This window comes from Podarcis melisellensis (assembly GCF_964234715.1).
Source record: "Podarcis melisellensis genome assembly, chromosome: 17".
NCBI lineage: Eukaryota > Metazoa > Chordata > Lepidosauria > Squamata > Lacertidae > Podarcis > Podarcis melisellensis.
The window spans coordinates 26890428-26910081 of record NC_138534.1 but is presented as its reverse complement, the minus strand read 5'-3'; the positions used below and the strand labels follow the sequence as shown (position 1 = coordinate 26910081).

At 44.2% G+C, this 19654-nt stretch overlaps 1 protein-coding gene across 2 annotated transcripts in view; it reads right to left on the bottom strand.

The window, feature by feature from the left end:
- PLPPR1 (phospholipid phosphatase related 1) overlaps window positions 1-19654 on the bottom strand; it is a 46591-nt gene that overhangs the window by 14021 nt on the left and 12916 nt on the right. The window contains exons 1-2 of one of the 2 annotated variants that reach the window (XM_081894676.1): window positions 12840-12861; window positions 1136-1324 (exon numbers count right to left, since the gene is read on the bottom strand). In XM_081894676.1, the coding sequence (XP_081750802.1) occupies window positions 1136-1315 (180 nt within the window). In that variant the 5' untranslated portion in view covers window positions 1316-1324; window positions 12840-12861. Of the gene's footprint in view, window positions 1-1135; window positions 1325-12839; window positions 12862-19654 lie in introns of those variants that run through there. The other variant, XM_081894675.1, reaches the window with a different exon arrangement.

The window sequence follows — 19654 nt, the reverse complement described above, 5'->3', positions numbered from 1 at the left end:
AGGTGGGGATTTAATAAGATATGGAGGGCACGATGTTGGCTACCCCTCCCCTAAGTGGATGTATGTGGGGACTAATTGGGTGCTTTTAATATACCCTGTCCAGGTTTGGTGCAAAAGCCTTTTTGTGAAAAGGCCTCCTCTGCAAGTTCTGCTATGGGGTCACATTTGCAATGAGCTAATAGGAAAGGAAGGGAATGTTTGATAAAGGCACCGGTGTAAACAAACCTCTTATCCAGCCATATAGAAAGATTATGAACTTTGCTGGGCAAAATGCTGAGAGTGACTAAAGTGCATGGCAGGAGGATTAGAGCGAGAGTGAAACAGAAGAAAAAAGTCCAGCTTCCCTTATGTGAAGAAGTAGGGGGGAAGTCAGTTGTGGGGGTGGGTGAGGAGAGAAAATGAGACAAGTCTGCCTGTGGCAACTCATTTTGACCTGGTTTTTAATTAAGCTAGCGGCTGGTTCTGTTTGATTTTAAAGCACAAAAGAGCCAGTCTTTGCAGTGAAAAGAGTGTAATAAGAGCACTTCCAGTGTTCTCGCTCCTTGAGAACGGCTTTCCTGGGTTTGCGGCGGGTTTTAAATGTTTTGTGAGAGAAGAATAGCTAAAACTGAAATCTGATGTGTGAAAAGAGCAGAGCCTTTCTCCAAACTCATTCAGCAGCTGGAAATTCTTATTAAAGCAACCTGCTTTGCATCTAGCAGTCCATTTAGACTCTCATGCACTCCGCCTTCTCTCTTACTCTGTTTCATTCAAATCCAGTGTTCTACGAGTGACTTCAGTGTCAATAATTTACACCCTGGTGCTTTGCTCCAACCAAACATTTGCAATCATCTGTCAAATGAGATACACACGGCTGTTGCCCTTGTTTAGGCATCACAGGGTACCGAGCTTTGTCTTAAACATGTAACTGAGTGGAGGTGATAAATGGGGGTAATTAATGACCATTGTGGATCGTATTAATTGGCCCAGCTTTAGCCTCTTCCCAGCCAAATCCCCATCAATTAGAACTGACTTGGTTCCAATTAGAATTAGACTTTGGTCAGAGTAGAGAACAAGCCCTCCCAGCCTTTTTTCTTTCCCTGCCACAAACCAGAACGAAAAAGTGATGGTTTCCAATTTTATAGGATCTACTTACAATTGCTGTTGGGGTCGCGGCCAGCACACAGTAGAGGACGAGAGGGGGTATGAAGCTTTCATCCTCCGTTCCCGGGTAAGGTTTCATCAGATCTCCATCTTGGCAAAAGAAGCCTTGGACGTGTACTTGGAAAGTGTCTGTGCACTCAAAGTAGTAGGCGAGCAGGACAGTCCCGGCCATAATGACGAGCTGAAAATACAGCATGGTAGTTACACAGAGACATTTAGCGGCTGCTCAGTGGTCGTGCCTCCGAGCTGCGCTCAAACAGCCAACCTCCATCATTGCCACAAATCCCGACGGCAAATTCCAACATCAGAGAGCGGGTGCTTCGAAAGGGTGTCTTCCACTCCGGGAAACATCTGTTACATAAATCTCTGCGTAACTCCCCCCAATCCTGGTTGAAAGTCTCTATTCAAAGCAGGGGGGCACACAGTGTGTGCCTCACAAGAGGGCAGGAGCTTTGGTGCCCACTTTTGTCCCCAGAATAATTTTTTTAAAAAGGAACGTGGTGGTGGTCGCCGGCACTGATGGATCAAAGCAAATGGAACAGGGCAGACTTTGTGCCAGCTAAAAGAAGCCAGGCTGGAGCTTCTCTTTAGTCCCCTGCAAAAGAGATGCACAGATGCAGCTCCCACTCTGCTTCTCACCCTGATGCAAAAGAAAGCCAGACAAGATTTCCTGATGCAGCCAAGGAGGCAGTTTCAAACAGAGGAGGACTGGGGCTGTGTGTCACACCGAAGCATCCTTTGCTATCCTCTCCCCACCTCCTCTCTCTCCCCAGCTTTCATTTGCTCTCACTATATTTCCATCTTCAATGCCATATAACAGCCAGATTCATTCATGTCCTCTGTGTGTAGGGCTAACAAGAGCAGAGGAGGGGAGGCATTTATCAGCCCAGGGTCTACATTCCTTTCTAGGCAACTTCCAAGGGGCCACATGCAAGTGGTAGGCAGGGCCGGAGGGAAAAGAGGAAGGAATGTGGATGTAACCTTTGTACAGTACGCTAGCTTTTACACACACACACACACAAACAAACACACACACACAAACACACACACACACACACCACTCTCTTTCTGTCAACCATCCAGGCAAGAAAGAGGCATTATAAGAGATCAAGGACACATTCCAGTCTGACAAAACTACTTCAGGACAGGGCAAAGCAGGGCTGGTGACTAGGGAAGTCTAGGGAGGCTCCCAAAGACCAGGCAGAGAGGCTTGGAGGACTGCAACTGTCCCCCATGCCTGAGAACCTCCATCCCTGGCTAAGGAGGCTGGATTCTATCTTCTCACCCCATCACCAACACCTGCCCTGCTCTGCCCTGCAGATCAAATGCCTCCATGCAGATCAAGGTGCTGTTAAAAGGTGCAGGAGGATGCCATGTCAAGCTGTTGCTGCTTTTCTCATCAATCGGCAGCAGAACTGCCTATCTTGAACCTTTGAGATAGGGCGGACTATGTATCAAACAGCCAAATAATACAACTTTCTAGGGAATCTCAGTGCCTCTGAGCAGCTTCAGGATCCCACAAAGTTCACCAAAGAGGGGCAAAGGCCTTCAGGCTGAGAAAGGGAGATTCCGTGGCCAGCTGCGCATCCATTTCAGATAATATGCTCATCAGCTCAGGAGCAGAAACTGATTCAAGGCTTTCTTTTGTTTCACTCTCTCTGTTAGCTAATATTTTTGCCACCACGTTTCCAAACTCATCTGTTTGTATCGGATCTACAAACAGAAACTATACATTTTTGTTTCCTCAAGTGTAGGTTCTTTTTGCACAAACAGCTCCCCACATGAATGGGAGCGAGACGTTCCCCTGCCCCCGCCTGCAGTGAGGATCCTGCTCTGTTAAAACGGAATAAAACAGAAGTGCTTAAAAATCTAGTAAAACAAAAAATGTAGGAAGGAACTGCACTGCCCTCTTGCGGAAGAAAATTTGAACACTCAGATGTTGCAGCCACAGACACCCCCAGCTATTACAAGCTATTGTAATCAATTGCAGTAAAGTTTAATAAAACTAGATAAAGCTAAAAGGTAGCAGCCTTTAAAATGGACCTAAGTTAAAAGTTAAGTATTTCAAATTTTGTTACAATTGGACATGGCAAAAATGCTTGTTGGAATTGTCTCTCCATTTTTAGAAGCAATAGATACCTTCTTTCCTGGAAGCTCACAGAAGCACATTTCTGTACATTAGACTGCTATTGCTTAACATCATGTTTTGCTTTTACTTTATTTTGAAGGAATCTAAAATAGAACAAAATAAATGACTTCAAGCATGTGCAGGGATCTGTGGAGTTTTGCATAGAGGGACTTTGAGAACAGCCTGAACCAGGAGGAGACGTAGGACATGTTTCAAGGCACTTTAAAACATACATATTTTAAACACTCATTTTTCCCCCCAACAAAGAAATATTATGGCAATGCCTTTTAACATCAAGTTATGATGGTCATTTCCAGGAAAATCAACACTACTCAAAAAAATGTCCAAAATTCTTAAGAGAACATTTATCACAAAATCTACATCTACTTCTGGAGACGCACCTTCTCTCTCTCCCTCTGCAAGTTGACACAGTGAACAAATTCTTCATTAAGATGCTTTAATGATTTGTGCAAGTGCTGATTTAGGGGGAGGGAGAAAGACGAGGTGGACTCTTTCTGCCAAGAACCTTTGAGGTGAATGGATCTGTGCTGAGGTGGGAAGGGGTAGGCTTTCCCACCCAGCTGTTTTGGGGGATCCCTTCGACCACCTTCATGTTCATCCCAGAACCACAAATGTCACTCCCTCATGAAAAGGGAAGTTTTTTGGGGGAAAGGCCCTTCGAATTAAGCACAGCTGATCGCCAGTGTTTGCGTAGCTCAGTGCTCATAGTGTCACCTGCATGGCCAAAAGAAAAAAAGCACCTGATGTCATTGTGATGTCAGATGATTGTAAGTGTTGTGTACTGAAGTTCTCACCCTGGGCCAACAGGCGGATACTGTAGTTAGTTTTCACTCAGGTCTGCATATGCAAATAAGGAATTGAAAGTGACGTTCAGTGATTGGATAGTTACAGAAAGTTGTTACTGTTGCTTTGTAGTTGAGCTCTATATAAGCAGGTTGGTTGAACCCTTCAGTTCAGTTCAGTTCTGGACTGTGAATAAACAAGAACTGTCTGAAGAATCGCTGTGTTGTCTGATATGTTCACCCACAACTTAACAGTAAGGTAAAGGTAAAGGACCCCTGGGCGATTAAGTCCAGTCAAAGGTGACTGTAGGGTTGCAGCGCTCATCTCGCTTGCAGGCTGAGGGAGCGGGCGTTAGTCCACAGACAGATTTCCAGGTCATGTGGCCAGCATGACTAAACCGCTTCTGGCACAACGGAACACCATGACAGAAACCAGAGCGCATGTAAATGCCGTTTACCTTCCCGCCACAGCGGTACCTATTTATCTACTTCCTTTCAAACTGCTAGGTTGGCAGGAGCTGGGACAGAGCAACAGGAGCTCACCTTGTCACAGGGATTCGAACCGCCAACCTTCTGACCACCAAGCCCAAGAGTCTCAGTGGTTTAGACTACAGCACCACCCGCCTCCCTCAGGTGATTGACAGATGGGCAGCCCCAACCCTGGGATGGGAGAGAGAAGAATCAGGCCTGTTGGCTGAGTCCAGTTCCCCACTGCTGCTCTAAAATGTATCCTCAGTGCTGTTATGCTACAGCCACATTGCGGAGTTTATATTCCCTCCCCTGCTTTTCAAACGTGAAAGCAGAGTTTAAGTGCAGAGCATCAATCTAACCCTCGAGCTCCAGTTATCCATGTTTCTACTTAAACCTAAAGCAGATCTGATGAGGCTTAAGCAGCAGGGGGCATTAAGGCTTTGTTGCATCCCACCCCCATCACCAGACAAACAATACTGTTCGAAAAATGCCATTCTGTTTGCTGTGTACTCCCCCCACCCTCCGCCAATTTCCCCAAGAAGGGCTAGGATTTCATTTAATCTTCTCCCCACGGCTGGCTTTATTATTCTGCATAGCAACCGAAAGTATTCCCTCAGCTGGGAAGGTGAAAGGTGGTGGCAACCGTGTGTCTACTCAGAAGTAAATTAGGGCCATATCCTGCTAAACAGTTCTGCTAGTGCAAGGTTTCTGTGAAGTGGAAGTTCCCCACTCCCTTCTGCCCCTATGTGCCCCTGGCATGCCCCAAAATTGGGTTGGGGGAACCCCCGGGGACATATTTAGGGCAGAAGAGACCGTGAGGAATATTCCATTGCACAGCTAAAAGCATACCCTCCAACATTTCCTTGATGAAAATAGGGGTGTCCTGTTTAATAATAATAATAATATTCCACCCATATGATTGTGTTGCCCAACCACTCAGGATGGCTTCATTCATATATATATATATATATATATATATATATATATATATATATATATATATATATGCAGGTTTTGGTGTCCTCGGGTGTCTTCCCGTGTAAAAGTTGGGGTGTCTAGGCGACGTTTCGACGAGGTCTCACTCGTCATCTTCAGGCTGGTGCTTTCGGCTTCTTGTTACTGGAACAGAGCAGGATCTCAGTGTTTGAGTTCCTATAAATACTGTTGAGGGGGTGTGGTGTATAGCCTCCAATGTTCTGGGCAGAGAGGAAGTTCCCAGGCTAGTGTGCCTTTTCTTCTTTTGTTCCTTAATTACTTGAGGGATATCTTGAGTGATTTCTTGAGTGATATCCTGAGTACCACTTAGGTGGGTCATTAGGTGTGGATTAGTTGCTAAAGTCTTTGTGTCTTGACCTCTTGAACTTTGTGAAGAGTTTTTCTGAGAAGATGGCTGTACTGCACTTAGTTGTGCTCTGGCTTGGCTTCGTGTATAGGGGCGAGCTGTGGTTTTGTGGCCTGTGTCAGCCAGATCTGTGTAGGGATTGCAGGGGGGTGCAGCATCCGGAGGTGCCACCATGGTTTGGCTACTGGATGGTGTCTGTAATTTATCTGTGGAGAGGGTCTGGGTTTGGGTCTGGTGTGGTTGATTGGTGATGGCGTTCTGTGTGCCTCTGGATCTGGTGTCAGTTTTTGTGGGGAGGGCTAATTTCCAGATGTCTGGCAAGCGGGATGTGTCGTCACGCTTGTTCACACCACCACCCTGCACAAATAAACTCCGTAGCCAAGACTCTCATCTCCAGAACCAAACGCCTGGCTGACAAAGACCACTTGACAACTGAGTTACAGAATCTCGCAAATGTGTTAATTGCCAATGGATACCAGCAAAACAGGGTTACGAAGCTAATCCAAAAAGAAACACCCCCCAAAAACCAAGACACAGAAGAAAACAATGGCATGGCCCTCCTTCCTTATATCAAGGGCACTACAGATAAAATTAGCAAAATCCTCCATAAACACAATATCAAAACAGCCTTTTGCACCAACCAAAAAATAGCCAATATCCTCAGAAACCCCAAGGATAAAATCCAGTTGGAAAACCAAGGGGTCTATGAAATACCCTGCAAAGTCTGCCCAGCCACGTACATTGGACAAACAAACAGACGAATAAATGCACGTATCGCAGAACACAAGAATGCCGTCAAAAAAGAAGAAAAAACTTCCTCTCTTTTCCAACACATGAAAGAAACAGGACACGAAATTAATTTTGCAGATTCCAAATTGCTCTTTAACATGGAACATCACCACAAGAGAATAATCATGGAAGCCATCGAGATAGAGAAACACCCTCACAACATGAACAAGCGTGACGACACATCCCGCTTGCCAGACATCTGGAAATTAGCCCTCCCCACAAAAACTGACACCAGATCCAGAGGCACACAGAACGCCATCACCAATCAACCACACCAGACCCAAACCCAGACCCTCTCCACAGATAAATTACAGACACCATCCAGTAGCCAAACCATGGTGGCACCTCCGGATGCTGCACCCCCCTGCAATCCCTACACAGATCTGGCTGACACAGGCCACAAAACCACAGCTCGCCCCTATACACGAAGCCAAGCCAGAGCACAACTAAGTGCAGTACAGCCATCTTCTCAGAAAAACTCTTCACAAAGTTCAAGAGGTCAAGACACAAAGACTTTAGCAACTAATCCACACCTAATGACCCACCTAAGTGGTACTCAGGATATCACTCAAGAAATCACTCAAGATATCCCTCAAGTAATTAAGGAACAAAAGAAGAAAAGGCACACTAGCCTGGGAACTTCCTCTCTGCCCAGAACATTGGAGGCTATACACCACACCCCCTCAACAGTATTTATAGGAACTCAAACACTGAGATCCTGCTCTGTTCCAGTAACAAGAAGCCGAAAGCACCAGCCTGAAGATGACGAGTGAGACCTCGTCGAAACGTCGCCTAGACACCCCAACTTTTACACGGGAAGACACCCGAGGACACCAAAACCTGCATTCCTGTACCCGTGAAAATCTACGAAAGCAAATATATATATATATATATATATATATATATATATATATATATATATATATATAAAATATAATAATATAACAACATAACAACATAACATCATAACATAACATAACATAACATGACAACAACACTATACAGGGACTATACAGGGCTGCCTTCAGATGTCTTCTAAAGGTTATGTAGTTACAGTGGTACCTCAGGTTACATATGCTTCAGGTTACATACGCTTCAGGTTACAGACTCCCCTAACCCAGAAATAGTACCTCAGGTTAAGAACTTTGCTTCAGGATGAGAACAGAAATCGTTCTCCAGCGGCGCAGTGGCAGCAGGAGGCCCCATTAGCTAAAGTTGTGCTTCCGGTTAAGAACAGTTTCAGGTTAAGAACGGACCTCTGGAACGAATTAAGTACTTAACCTGCGGTACCACTGTACTTATATCCTTGGTTTGGGGGTCTCATAACTCCATACCCTCAGATTAAATTAGGACATCCTGCCATACTCTCCAACTTTTCTCTGATGGAAATAGGGACGTCTTAAGGAAAAGTGGGACATTCTGTGATCAGATCAGAAACTGGGGCAGTTTCTGTAAATCTGGGACTGTCCTTGGAAAATAGAGACACTTGGAGGGTCTGTAAAGTTCTGCCTGTAGAAAAAAAATGATCTGATGAGAATGCCACAATGGTGAGTGCTTTTGTAAAGCCTTGCAGAGGAACAAGTTAAGTGATTTCTTGTTTTTGGGGCAACCTATTATCAGAGTAATTCTGCCTTATTTATATAGTTTGTCAGCAGGGGGCATTCCTGTTCTATCCAAGCCACAGCCAACATTGACACAGAAATGGCCTGCAATGTTAAACAAGCAGCAGGAACAGCACAATATTTTCCCGCACCCTCATAAAATCTACATGAATATGTCACAGTTGAATTGCATTAAAATGAAAATCAGAACTGGGGATGCATTTCAGTTGCTTTAGGTTAAAACTACACCAGCATGGGGTTTATTATTTCTTCTCCTCCTCGTTATGATGTTAAGGCTGCTTGAGAACAAATATGCCCTGTTGGTCATAATTTTATTTTAGATGTCTCTCTCCCCACCCCATCTTTGAATAAAGGGAATGATTAACAACCGTGCAATCCTATATAGGAAGTTGCTCCCAGTGGGTTGTATGCAAAATAGCATTAAGTAATGCATCCCATCAGTGTCAGGATTTACAGTTGAGAACAGGGCTCCCCCCCCCCCCAGTGATCAAAATTCACCTGGTGCCTTTTGCACCTGGCTGTCGGCCACTTGCAACCAAGTGGAGACGCCCGCTCTTGACTATTTTCACACACTAGCAACATGTGCTGTCTCGTGTAGGCTGTTTATGTTGGCCAGATTTAACATGTTTCCCTCGGTGGTAGTGAGAGGAAGATACTTAGCTATCCCAGAATCAGAGCGTCTCTGCAAATGCAGAAAGCAGGAACCCGATACTCTGGAGCATATATTCTTTTCCTGTGATTTTGGCAGTTGTGCCAGAGGACAATTATTTGAGGCCCTAAAATTTAATAGACAGATTTTTACACAACCAACTGTTCAGGACCTGCTGGAGGACAGCGATGACCAAATTACTTTAATAGCAGCTGAATTTTTAAGTGCTGTCCATGAAGAAAGAATGGGCCATGATAAAGAGACTTAGTGGTTTTTATTGGTAGGTGATGTTGCTATGTTGTATTATATTATCTATGTTCATCGATTTATTTCTTGGAGTTAAGAATAAGACTGGGATAAACTGTGTTTGCTGAGCCCGTATTTTATACAGTCTGTATATGATGCTTGTTAGTTAATGTGTGGTGTGTTATGCCTAATAAAGGATTTTGAAATGAATTGAACATGTGCTGTAGAATTCTATCCATTATATTTTATCTGCACAATCAGAATGAATTTCAGGAACCAAAAAGTTGTACAGTGCTACCTTGGCTGTCAAACTTAATCTGTTCCGGGAGTCTGTTTGACTCCCAGAACCATTCAAAAACCAAAGCATGGCTTCCGATTGGCTGCAGGAGCTTTCTGCACTCAATTGGAAGCTGCAGGAGCCTCGTCAGAAGTTTGGCTTCCGAAAAACGTTTGCAAACCAGAAAACTCATTTCTGTGTTTGCGGCGATCGAGAGCCGATTCGTTTGGGAGCCAAGCCGTTCAACAGCCAAGGTACTACTATATTGGAAAATATGACTTTCAAGCTGTCTGACCCCAAAATGGCAACTAAACATTCCGTTTTGGTGACTGGTTTAAGGAGCCATTTGGTGCCTACCTTATATATCTGAGTTTCTAACACTGCTCATTCCCCCATGAACCCCTTAGTGAATCCCACAGTGAGAGCCAGTGTGGTGTAGTGGTTAAGAGCAGTGGACTCATAATCTGGTGAACCGGGTTCGTGTCCCCGCTCCTCCACATGCAGCTGCTGGGTGACCTTGGGCTAGTCACACTTCTCTGAAGTCTCTCAGCCCCGCTCACCTCACAGAGTGTTTGTTGTGGGGGAGGAAGGGAAAGGAAAATGTTACCCCCTTTGAGACTCCTTAAGGGGAGTGAAAGGCAGGATATCAATTCCAAACTCCTCTTCTCTTCTTCTTCTTCTTAAATTTGTTCTGGGGTCTCCGCAATCTCCTGGAGCAGATTGTGCAACCAGGAATCTTTGCATCGATGGGTATATCAAGTTGGCTACTTCCATGGAGTTCAATGGACCTCCCATGAAAGGGCTCCAGCTTTACTCCATTTACATTTGAATGCACAGAATAGAGTAGACATGGGGAACCTGTGGCTGTCTGGATGTTGCTAGACTCCACATTTTGTCACCACCAGCTAATATGGCAAATGGGATGATAGGAGTTGGAGATCCATCACATCTGGAGGGCCACAGGTTCCCTAACTCTGATTGATGGGCTCACATCTTGCGCTTGTGTCACTCTTGGCATGTCTGAAAGCACATCCAGAGTAGAAACAGATGCAACTGGCTGGCACGATTGTGTCAGTCTTTATAGCAGGGGTGAGCAACCTGTGGTCCTCCATAAGTTGCTGGGGCTGCATCTCCCATAATCCCAAACTATTGACCCTGCTGGCTGGGTCTGATGAGAAGTGGAGTTCAACATCTGGAAGTTCTCCACTCCTGTCCCAGGGGATAGTGACAGGGCTGGGACACTGGGGACATTTGTTTAGAACATGTGCAGAGGAGGGCAACCAAGATGATCAAGGGTCTGGAAACCAAGCCTCATGAGGTTGTAGGAGCTGGGTGTGTTTAGCCTGGGAAAGAGGAGATTGAGGAGATATGATGGTCATCTTCAAATACTTCAAGGGCCGCCATGTGGAAGAGGGAACAAGCTTTTCTCCTGCTCTGGAGGGTAGGACTCGGATCGATGGCTTCAAGTTACAAGAAAGGAGATTCCAACTGAACATCAGGAAAAACTTTCTGACAGCAAGAGCTGTTCAACAGTAGAATGGTCTCCCTTCCTTAGAGGTTTTGTAAGAAGAGGTTGGATGGTCATCTGCCATGGATGCCAGAGGCCTTCTGCATTATTTCTATCAGCTCATTAGCTGATGCATGCAATAATGTGTCTGAATCCTTCTCTCATTAGTTTTTCAAATCTTCCAGTGCCACTACAATCTCTTGTGCCTTGTAATATTTTACAGTTTCATTTCCACTCACAATTAACTTTAATAGCTTATCACAATTTGCCACTTGTTTTAAATTTGAGGCTTGCTCCCCTGCAATTGCATAAACTCCCCCCGAGACAGTTTTGAAGCCTCCTTGAAAACATATATATTCCTGCTAATAAGCCCTACCATACTGCTAAAACCTTCAGGTAACAACTCTCTTTATCTTACCAAATTAGGGCTCCCGAGTGCCTACAGTGAATCCAAAATGACTGGAGCAACTATATCCATCCCTGCATTAAATTTGAAATGTGAGTACTTCTACCTTACTTCATGCTTGGAAACCCACCGATTCTACACAGAAACAGACAAATCTGTCAGTTTTTTGTTTCTCCTTTTTCCAGTCGTAAGATCAGGCTTACCACCTTTCCACACCAGTTTGCATTTTATAAAAAACATAATAATAATAATAATAATAATAATAATAATAATAATAATAATAATAATGGTCTTGTGCAAATTCACTAGCATTTCAGCAATCATTTCTCAGAATATACCATATTTTTCACGCACCTAGCCCCCAGAACAGGCTGCTATCCGCAAGCCTAGGGAGCCCGGAGGGAACTCCCTCGGGCTCCCCAGCCTTGCGGATAGCTTCCTGAAGCCTGGAGAGCAAGAGGGGTCGGTGCGCACTGACCCCTCTCGCTTTCCAGTCTTCAGCAAAAGCCTGCATTCGCCCCATAGGACACACACACCTTTCCCCTTCATTTTTGGAGGGGGAAAAGTGCGTTCTATAGGGCGAAAAATATGGTACACATTTTTTTGTATGCAAGTCTGCCTAATGCTCATATTTTTGCAAGCAGTATTCTTGATATAATACATTCTTGTATATCATTTTTATGCACACTCCCCCCCCCCACTCAATATACCTCTCCAACAATCTGTAATGTTTTTCCATTCCACAGGAGGGCCAAAGACGACCAGGCTATCACACATGGGGTGTCAAAAGCTACTATTTAAATGCATCTGCTATGTATTTTTAAATTTATTTTATCAGTACATTGAAATTCAGCCTTTCCTTCAAGAAATGATGTATGGTTGTCTCCCTACCAATCTGACAACAACCCTGTGAGGCAGGTCCTACTCCCAACACCTTAGCCAGTGCACCATACTGTGTTCAGATGTTTTTTATAATGGCCAATCAGCTCACGAGTGCCAAAATATTGGACAAACTAAGGCGGAGTGCACATAAAAGCCATTTCCGTCATATTCGAACACTGATTCTTACTTGCACACACTGTTGCCCTCAGCACATTTTCATTCAGTTAAAAACTCTGATCCTTCATAAAATGGGGGGGGGGGGGGAGGAACACTGCCCTTCCTAATAACTCTCTGAATTGAATACTGCACTTAGCCTGAGAATAAAATCCCCAACGTAGTGCCTCATCTCACAGGGTTTGCCGTTTCATGGGATCATAAAACTGTAAATCTGGAGGGGGGAAGGGAAAGCCTCAAAGGGCAAGCAGCCCAAAGCGACTCCTGTGGTGTCACAGAGAAAGCCACAGAGATTACCCTCCAGAGGCCATTCCATCCTGGCTCACTTCCAAGATTTTTATTGACAGAAAACCATAGTCTGGGGCAGCACTGCCCTCAATTACAGTGATTACTTTTTTACCTTTTAGCCACGAGTGGCGGCCATTCACTTATACGGGAAGAAAATTCCTCCAAGATATATATACTCAGTCAATAAGACTGTTGGAAGGAAGGGGAGAACTTGGTGAGGGGCAGGAGGAGGAAAGGGAGCAGGTTTCTTCTTTCCTCCAATTCAACATCTGCACATGTCTACTTTCAGTTCGGTGTCTCTGTCACAATATTCAGGGCACACCAATGTGGCATTCACAGGCGCCAATGCTCTTGCCAAAAGCTTCCACAGTGCCTGTGAGGAAGTCTCAGAAAATAGCCCCTCAAAATTCCCAGCACCTGAGAGACTGGCTGATAGGGCTGGGCGATGATGATGATAACAATAACAATAATAATAATAATTTATACCCCTCCTATCTGGGCAACTCCCAACAGAATATTAAAAAGACAATAAAACATCAAACATTAAAAACTTCCCTAAACAGGGCTGCCTTTAGATGTCTTCTAAAAGTCAGATAGTTGTTCATTTCCTTGACATCTGATGGGAGGGCATTCCACAGGGCGGGCGCCACTACTGAGAAGGCCCTCTGTCTGGTTGATATATCGTCCAAAACTGGTTTGAAGTTCATACAGTGGTACCTCGGGTTACAGATGCTTCAGGTTACATACGCTTCAGGGTACAGACTCCGCTAACCCCTGAACTTTGCTTCAGGATGAGAACAGAAATTGTGCTCCGGCGGCATTGCGGCAGCAGGAGGCCCCATTAGCTAAAGTGGTACCTCAGGTTAAGAACAGTTTCAAGTTAAGAACGGACGTCCGGAACGAATTAAGTTCTTAACCCGAGGTACCACCGTATTGGAATATTGGTTTCATAATTTTTGACCTGGCAGTATATTGTGAATCATGATATGTGCGTGTGTGTGCTAAACAAAAATCACAACATGGGGGAAAACGAGAGGCCAGCCAATGCCTCTATATAGCTCCGTCCTTATTTCAGACATTATGATATATCAGTACATCGTGATATTTAGCTGGTGATATATTGTTATGCTGAAAACCAGGTACCACCTAACCCTACTGACTGCCTGTTCTTCCAGCTTGGTTCCTGTTTGTACTTGCTCAGCCTCTGTTACGTGCCCCCACAGGAGCCATTTTGTATTATGCCCCTACCCACCCTGTGGCAGCCATTTCGTGACTGGCACCATACACTTTTTAAAAATTCTGAATGTGCCCACTGGTCCTGAAAGGTCGGCGATTTTCATTGCAGAGCTGGGGCTACTCTGATTACGTGCTGGCCTGCTACATCCTGGCGAAACTATATGTTTTATTTTCTAAATTCTTCTGGCAACACTTTGCACATTTCATAATTTAATTCAGGGTTTCATAATTTGGCAGCGTGCAATAATTTTGCGTTGTGCTCAGCAAAGCATAATGAGTTTCCATTTAATTGTCTGTGGTCTTTTAAATTTTGTTTTGCATAGCAGAATTGGCATTATCAGCTTTGACACCGCAGCACAAAAGTTAAAGTGCTGCCCTTTCCCCAAACATTTTTTTGCAAAATGTCCTGACAGTGTCCCCGAGAGCCATGGTGTGCTGACTGGTGACATTTCACTGTACAAATGGCCCATAAAAAAACTATTAAATCTGTCTTCTGCTCTGAAAGGCATTTTAACTTAATGGCCATTTTCACTTTTCTTGGAATTGTGGGGGGAGGAAACCATTCCTCACACGATGCCAACTGACACAAGCATCTGGTTTAGTGAGGTAATATATCTTCTTGAGATTTCTCAGTAGTATTTCGAAACATCTGAAGCAAGACAAGTTGCCAAAATTTGCTGCTGTTGCTTCCCACCCGCCCCATTTTGGAGACCACTTCATTCAATGGTCTGATCAATTTTAGGCTCTGGACTTTAAAAAGCTTAATAATGTGTGGTATTTCACTTCATAATGTGTGTATGGGCCCTCCTGCACTCGCAACCCACCATTTAGACCACTTTGCTTCAAAATATGGCAAGCCAGTCCTGCTGTGGCCAAGGTTGGCTGAAGACATTTTGGTGCTTGAGAAAGAACAGGAAATTTTAGCTACCCCCTTCTCCCATTCACAGTATACCAGCAGCCTGTGATAGAAATTCAGATATATAAACTACTGGTAGGCACCAAATGGTACATCAGGGGTAGGTAACCTCATGCTCAGGGGATCAGTGTGGCCCCCCAGTCTTCCCAACACGGCCCTTGATGTTAGGGAATCATTCTGCCAGAAACAAGTAGGAAGTTTCTAGAAGATTCCAGAGATTTTTCCATTATATATGGGAGTGGCACTCTAAGCTTACTTAGCATCAGCTGGAAGTGGCAATAAGAAGAAGATCACCCAGCTTCGTATTTTGCAGATGCCTGATAGCAAACGTCTGTCCGAAGCGTGTTGCTTGTAAAATCTGCTGAAGGACTGTTTTCTGCAATTTACGACATGTGGCAGATAAGAAAGATTTCAGTAATTATTTAATGAAACAAGCCCCCACATCTAAAATTTGGTTGTGTTTGGAATAATTCCGTAAACAGAGATACATCGCTTCCTCATACCAAGATGAGGAGAAAACATTAAACACGGGGTGGGGTGGGGTGGATGTAGTAAAGTAAAATGAACCGTTACAAGAGATTCAATCCATAAGGAAAGGTATCATATACAAGAAAAGCTATTATAGGACTGAATCATATTAAATAGTATCTAACAAAAGATACATATTGAATTTGTTTTTGTTTTTGTCACTGTCTTTGTTTTTTGTTTCCTTTTTCCTTTTCTTTTTATATACGTTGAGAAGTAAGGTTTTTAAGTCTGACATTATTTGATTTATATAGAAGGTACCAAAGTATGTATTTGTAATCTATGTATTTTTTTGTATGTTTGAAATAAAAAATTATAATTAAAAAAAAGAGAGAAAGAAAGAGAAAGAAGAAGAAAGACTTTTGTTTGAAAGTGTACCATTAATTGCTGTTTATTTTAACAGTCAAAAATATCTTTGCTACCATAATGTTGGTACCCAGTCCGGGAATAAAATCTCTGGACCGAGGCTTCACAGAGTTTGTGAGTCATCTTTAAAACAACAAGTTTGTCATTGTTCATCACTTCCGCGAGAGAAAGAAGATAAACTCTACTAGTTTGGTGTAGTGTAGTGGTTAAGAGCAGTGGACTCGTAATCTGGTGAACCGGGTTCAGGTCTCTGCTCCTCCACATGCAGCTGCTGGGTGACCTTGGGCCAGTCACACTTCTCTGAAGTCTCTCAGCCCCACTCACCTCACAGAGTGTTTGTTGTGGGGGAGGAAGGGAAAGGAGAATGTTAGCTGCTTTGAGACTCCTTCGGGTACTGATAAAGCGGGATATCAAATCCAAACTCCTCCTCTTCTAAACAGTTTTAAAGAGGTCCTACCTAACCAACCAGTATCTGTGCAGTCCAAGTGTATGTGGACCTCTAATACTTGAAACTTCCCACTGGCCACGTCTGCAGTGGCTCTGCTTCAGGCCCCAAGTGCTTTTGCCTGGACTGTGTCTATGGGCTCTGATGATGCCTCTCTCTTGTCTATATGGAGGGTTGTGTGAGAGTGAATAACAGGATGGGAACCGTGGTTAAGACCAGTGGCTGCTTAATCTGTTTCAATCTGCTTAAATGTCTTGTGCTTGTTTTCCCCTAGGTATTTGGCTAAATTGGAAATGATAATTTCTGCCATTGTAGTTTTGCTTGTTTACCTCATAATAGAATGGTTGAGTTTGCTGTTTATTGGATGTTTATATGAATTCATAATTTTCGCATATCGTTTTTCTCTGTTTAGTTTCATTGCTTTGTTCCTGCTCTGGGATTGAAAACATTGGACCTTGGACCAGACTGCCCTGCAAATAAGAGGACTGTCCTCTGTAATATAGGACATGTGGCCACCCTACTTTTCTATGACTTTAGTGTTGTGTTGTCAGGACTAAGCAGCCTCCTAGAAATGAAGAGAAATGTAATTTTCCACCCAGTTATAAGCACTGTTATAAGTTATAAGCACAGTTCTCTTCAGTAGGGTGAGAAAGAAAATCTGCTCCTTGAAATCCTTTTCGCTATATGATTGCTTTGCTTCTCCTCCTCTCGTAAAAGACTTTAATGATATTATCAATTGCCACAAAAGGTGCTTTCGTATTCCCCCACAACTGCTGAGTTCTTCTATATTTTCACAACAGTAGCTCTCATTTTCCCCTCCCCTCTTTGTTTCCTGCTGTGAAAAGAAATTAGCTGGATAACTTAGGGAGCGGGAAGAACTCCTCTATATCTGTGAGAATATTTAATCTGCCTTTTTAAATGACCAATGGTTCCGTTTTCCTACTTCATTATCTACCGAGGGTAAGACTGCCTTAATCACTATTTTTCACTGCAGCTTAGTTATGATTTCACTTGCAAACCCTTTCAAAAAATGTTGCAAACAAACTTTCAATGTTGCAGGCAATATCCTCTTTCTCCCGCATCTTTTGGAGGGGGTGGGGAATTTCAGACTAACAGCTGCATCCCCAAATGTCTTGAGATCACATGCCAGGGGTGTGCTTGTCTATTGTTTTATTGAGCTTGGGGGTATGGATTTAGTTGGTATGGGTTTCTTTCTTTGTTTTCCTTTCCTTTTACCTGCTGGTTTTGTATGCTGCTTTTGTGTTGTGAAGGGAGGAGATGGAGAGGTTGGCGGGGTGTGTGTGTCTATTTTTTGTTTGTGTGGTTCTTTTTGTGCTATGGGTAGAGACCTTCGAGAGTGGGGCTAAGAGTGTGGGTTGTTGGAGTGATTGGGGAGCAGGGAGTGGAGAGGATGAATTAGTGCAGGGGTCAGCAAACTTTTTCAGCAGGGGGCCAGTCCACTGTCCCTCAGACTTGTGGGGGGCCGGACTATATTTTGAAGAGAAAAAAAAGAACAAATTCCTATGCCCCACAAATAACCCAGAGATGCATTTTAAATAAAAGCACTCATGTAAAAACACACTGATTCCCGGACCATCCGTGGGCCGGATTTAGAAGGTGATTGGGCTGGATCCGGTCCCCAGGCCTTAGTTTGCCTACCCATGAATTAGTGTTATCTGGGTTGATATTGGGGTGGGGTTGGGATGAGGAGATTTCACCCCTCCCATATCCAAGAATCTCCTGATGAGTCTGCTGTTTCTCCAGAGAGGAGGAGCAGTATTCTGCTCTCTACTTATTCCACTCCAGCACCACATCAAAGAGTCAGTCAGTCAGTCAGTGTGTCAGAGAGAGAGAGACTGAGTGTTACAGATCGTGTGTAGAGATAAGGTTGCTGCTAAGAGCAGCTGCAGACACTCAGTGTAGTGCAGCATTCATTTATGCTTAGACCTCATTAAGCTCTGTATATAGTTGTATTATAGTTGTAGATAGAATAAAGAAGATATTCTACAGAGCTGCTCTCCGAGTCGTTTATGCTCTGCTATACTCTGCTGTGCGACGACTGTCTTCTTGTGGGAGTGAATCCGGTGCTCACAACTCTGAGCTATGAGTCCACAGCACTTTGACCTGTTCCTGTGCAGAAGGTGGTCTCTGGAAGTGCTACCCAGCTTGCCTAGCCCAGTCGGGGCTGAAGTGGATGAGTCCAGTTGGTGACACTGGCTCAAGGGCAATGCTGACATGGGAGTGGGGGAATCTCTATGGAGGGGCGGAGTAGAGAAGGATATTGGTGATGCTGGCAATATTAATGGACTGGGGGGGAGAGGCCTTGTGCTTCTTGAGTGGTGGCAATTGTGAGATTCCTGCATTGCAGGGAGTTGGACTAGATAACTCTCAGGGCCCCACCCAACTCTACAGTTCTATGATTCTATGGGTGCCCCTGTATCAGAATAATTGCCACTGAGATACTGGCATACATCTCCCTGCAGCAGCTGACTTTAATATGAATCATATTAGGAAGAACTTCCTGACAGTAAGAGCTGTTCGACAGTGGAATTTGCTGCCAAGTGGTGTCGTGGAGTCTCCTTCTTTGGAGGTCTTTAAGCAGAGGCTTGACAACCATATGTCAGAAGTGCTCTGATGGTGTTTCCTGCTTGGCAGGGGGTTGGACTTGATGGCCCTTGTGGTCTCTTCCAACTCTATGATTCTATGATTCTATGAATCGATGAAACAATGGTATGGGGGAAATGTTAATTCCCTTTATCCCAGAATTTGGTCCAAAGTAACTTTAAGAGTATATTATAATAATAATAACAATTTATTATGTATAAATTGTTATTATACATAATAAATTGTTATTATTATTATTATATACTCTTAAATTACTTTGGACCAAATTCTGGGATAAAGGGAATTATGTATAGGGACGCGGGTGGCGCTGTGGGTAAAACCTCAGTGCCTAGGACTTGCTGATCGTAAGGTCGGCAGTTCAAATCCCAGTGGCGGGGTGAGCTCCTGTCGTTCGGTCCCAGCTCCTGCCCACCTAGCAGTTCGAAAGCACCCCTAAGTGCAAGTAGATAAATAGGTACCGCTTATAGCGGAAAGGTAAACGGCGTTTCCGTGTGCGGCACTGGTGCTGGCTCACCAGTTGCAGCTTCGTCACACTGGCCACGTGACCCGGAAGTGTCTTCGGACGGCGCCAGCTCCCGGCCTCTTGAGCGAGTTGAGCGTGCAACCCTAGAGTCGGTCACGACTGGCTCTGACGGGCAGGGGTACCTTTACCTATTATGTATACTCTGTCCATCTGGCTGGGTTTCCCCACTCTGGGTGGCTTCCAACAGAATATTAAAATACAATAGTCTATTAAACATTAAAAGCTTCCCTAAACAGGGCTGCCTTCAGATGTCTTCTAAAAGTCTGGTAGTTGTTGTTCTCTTTGACATCT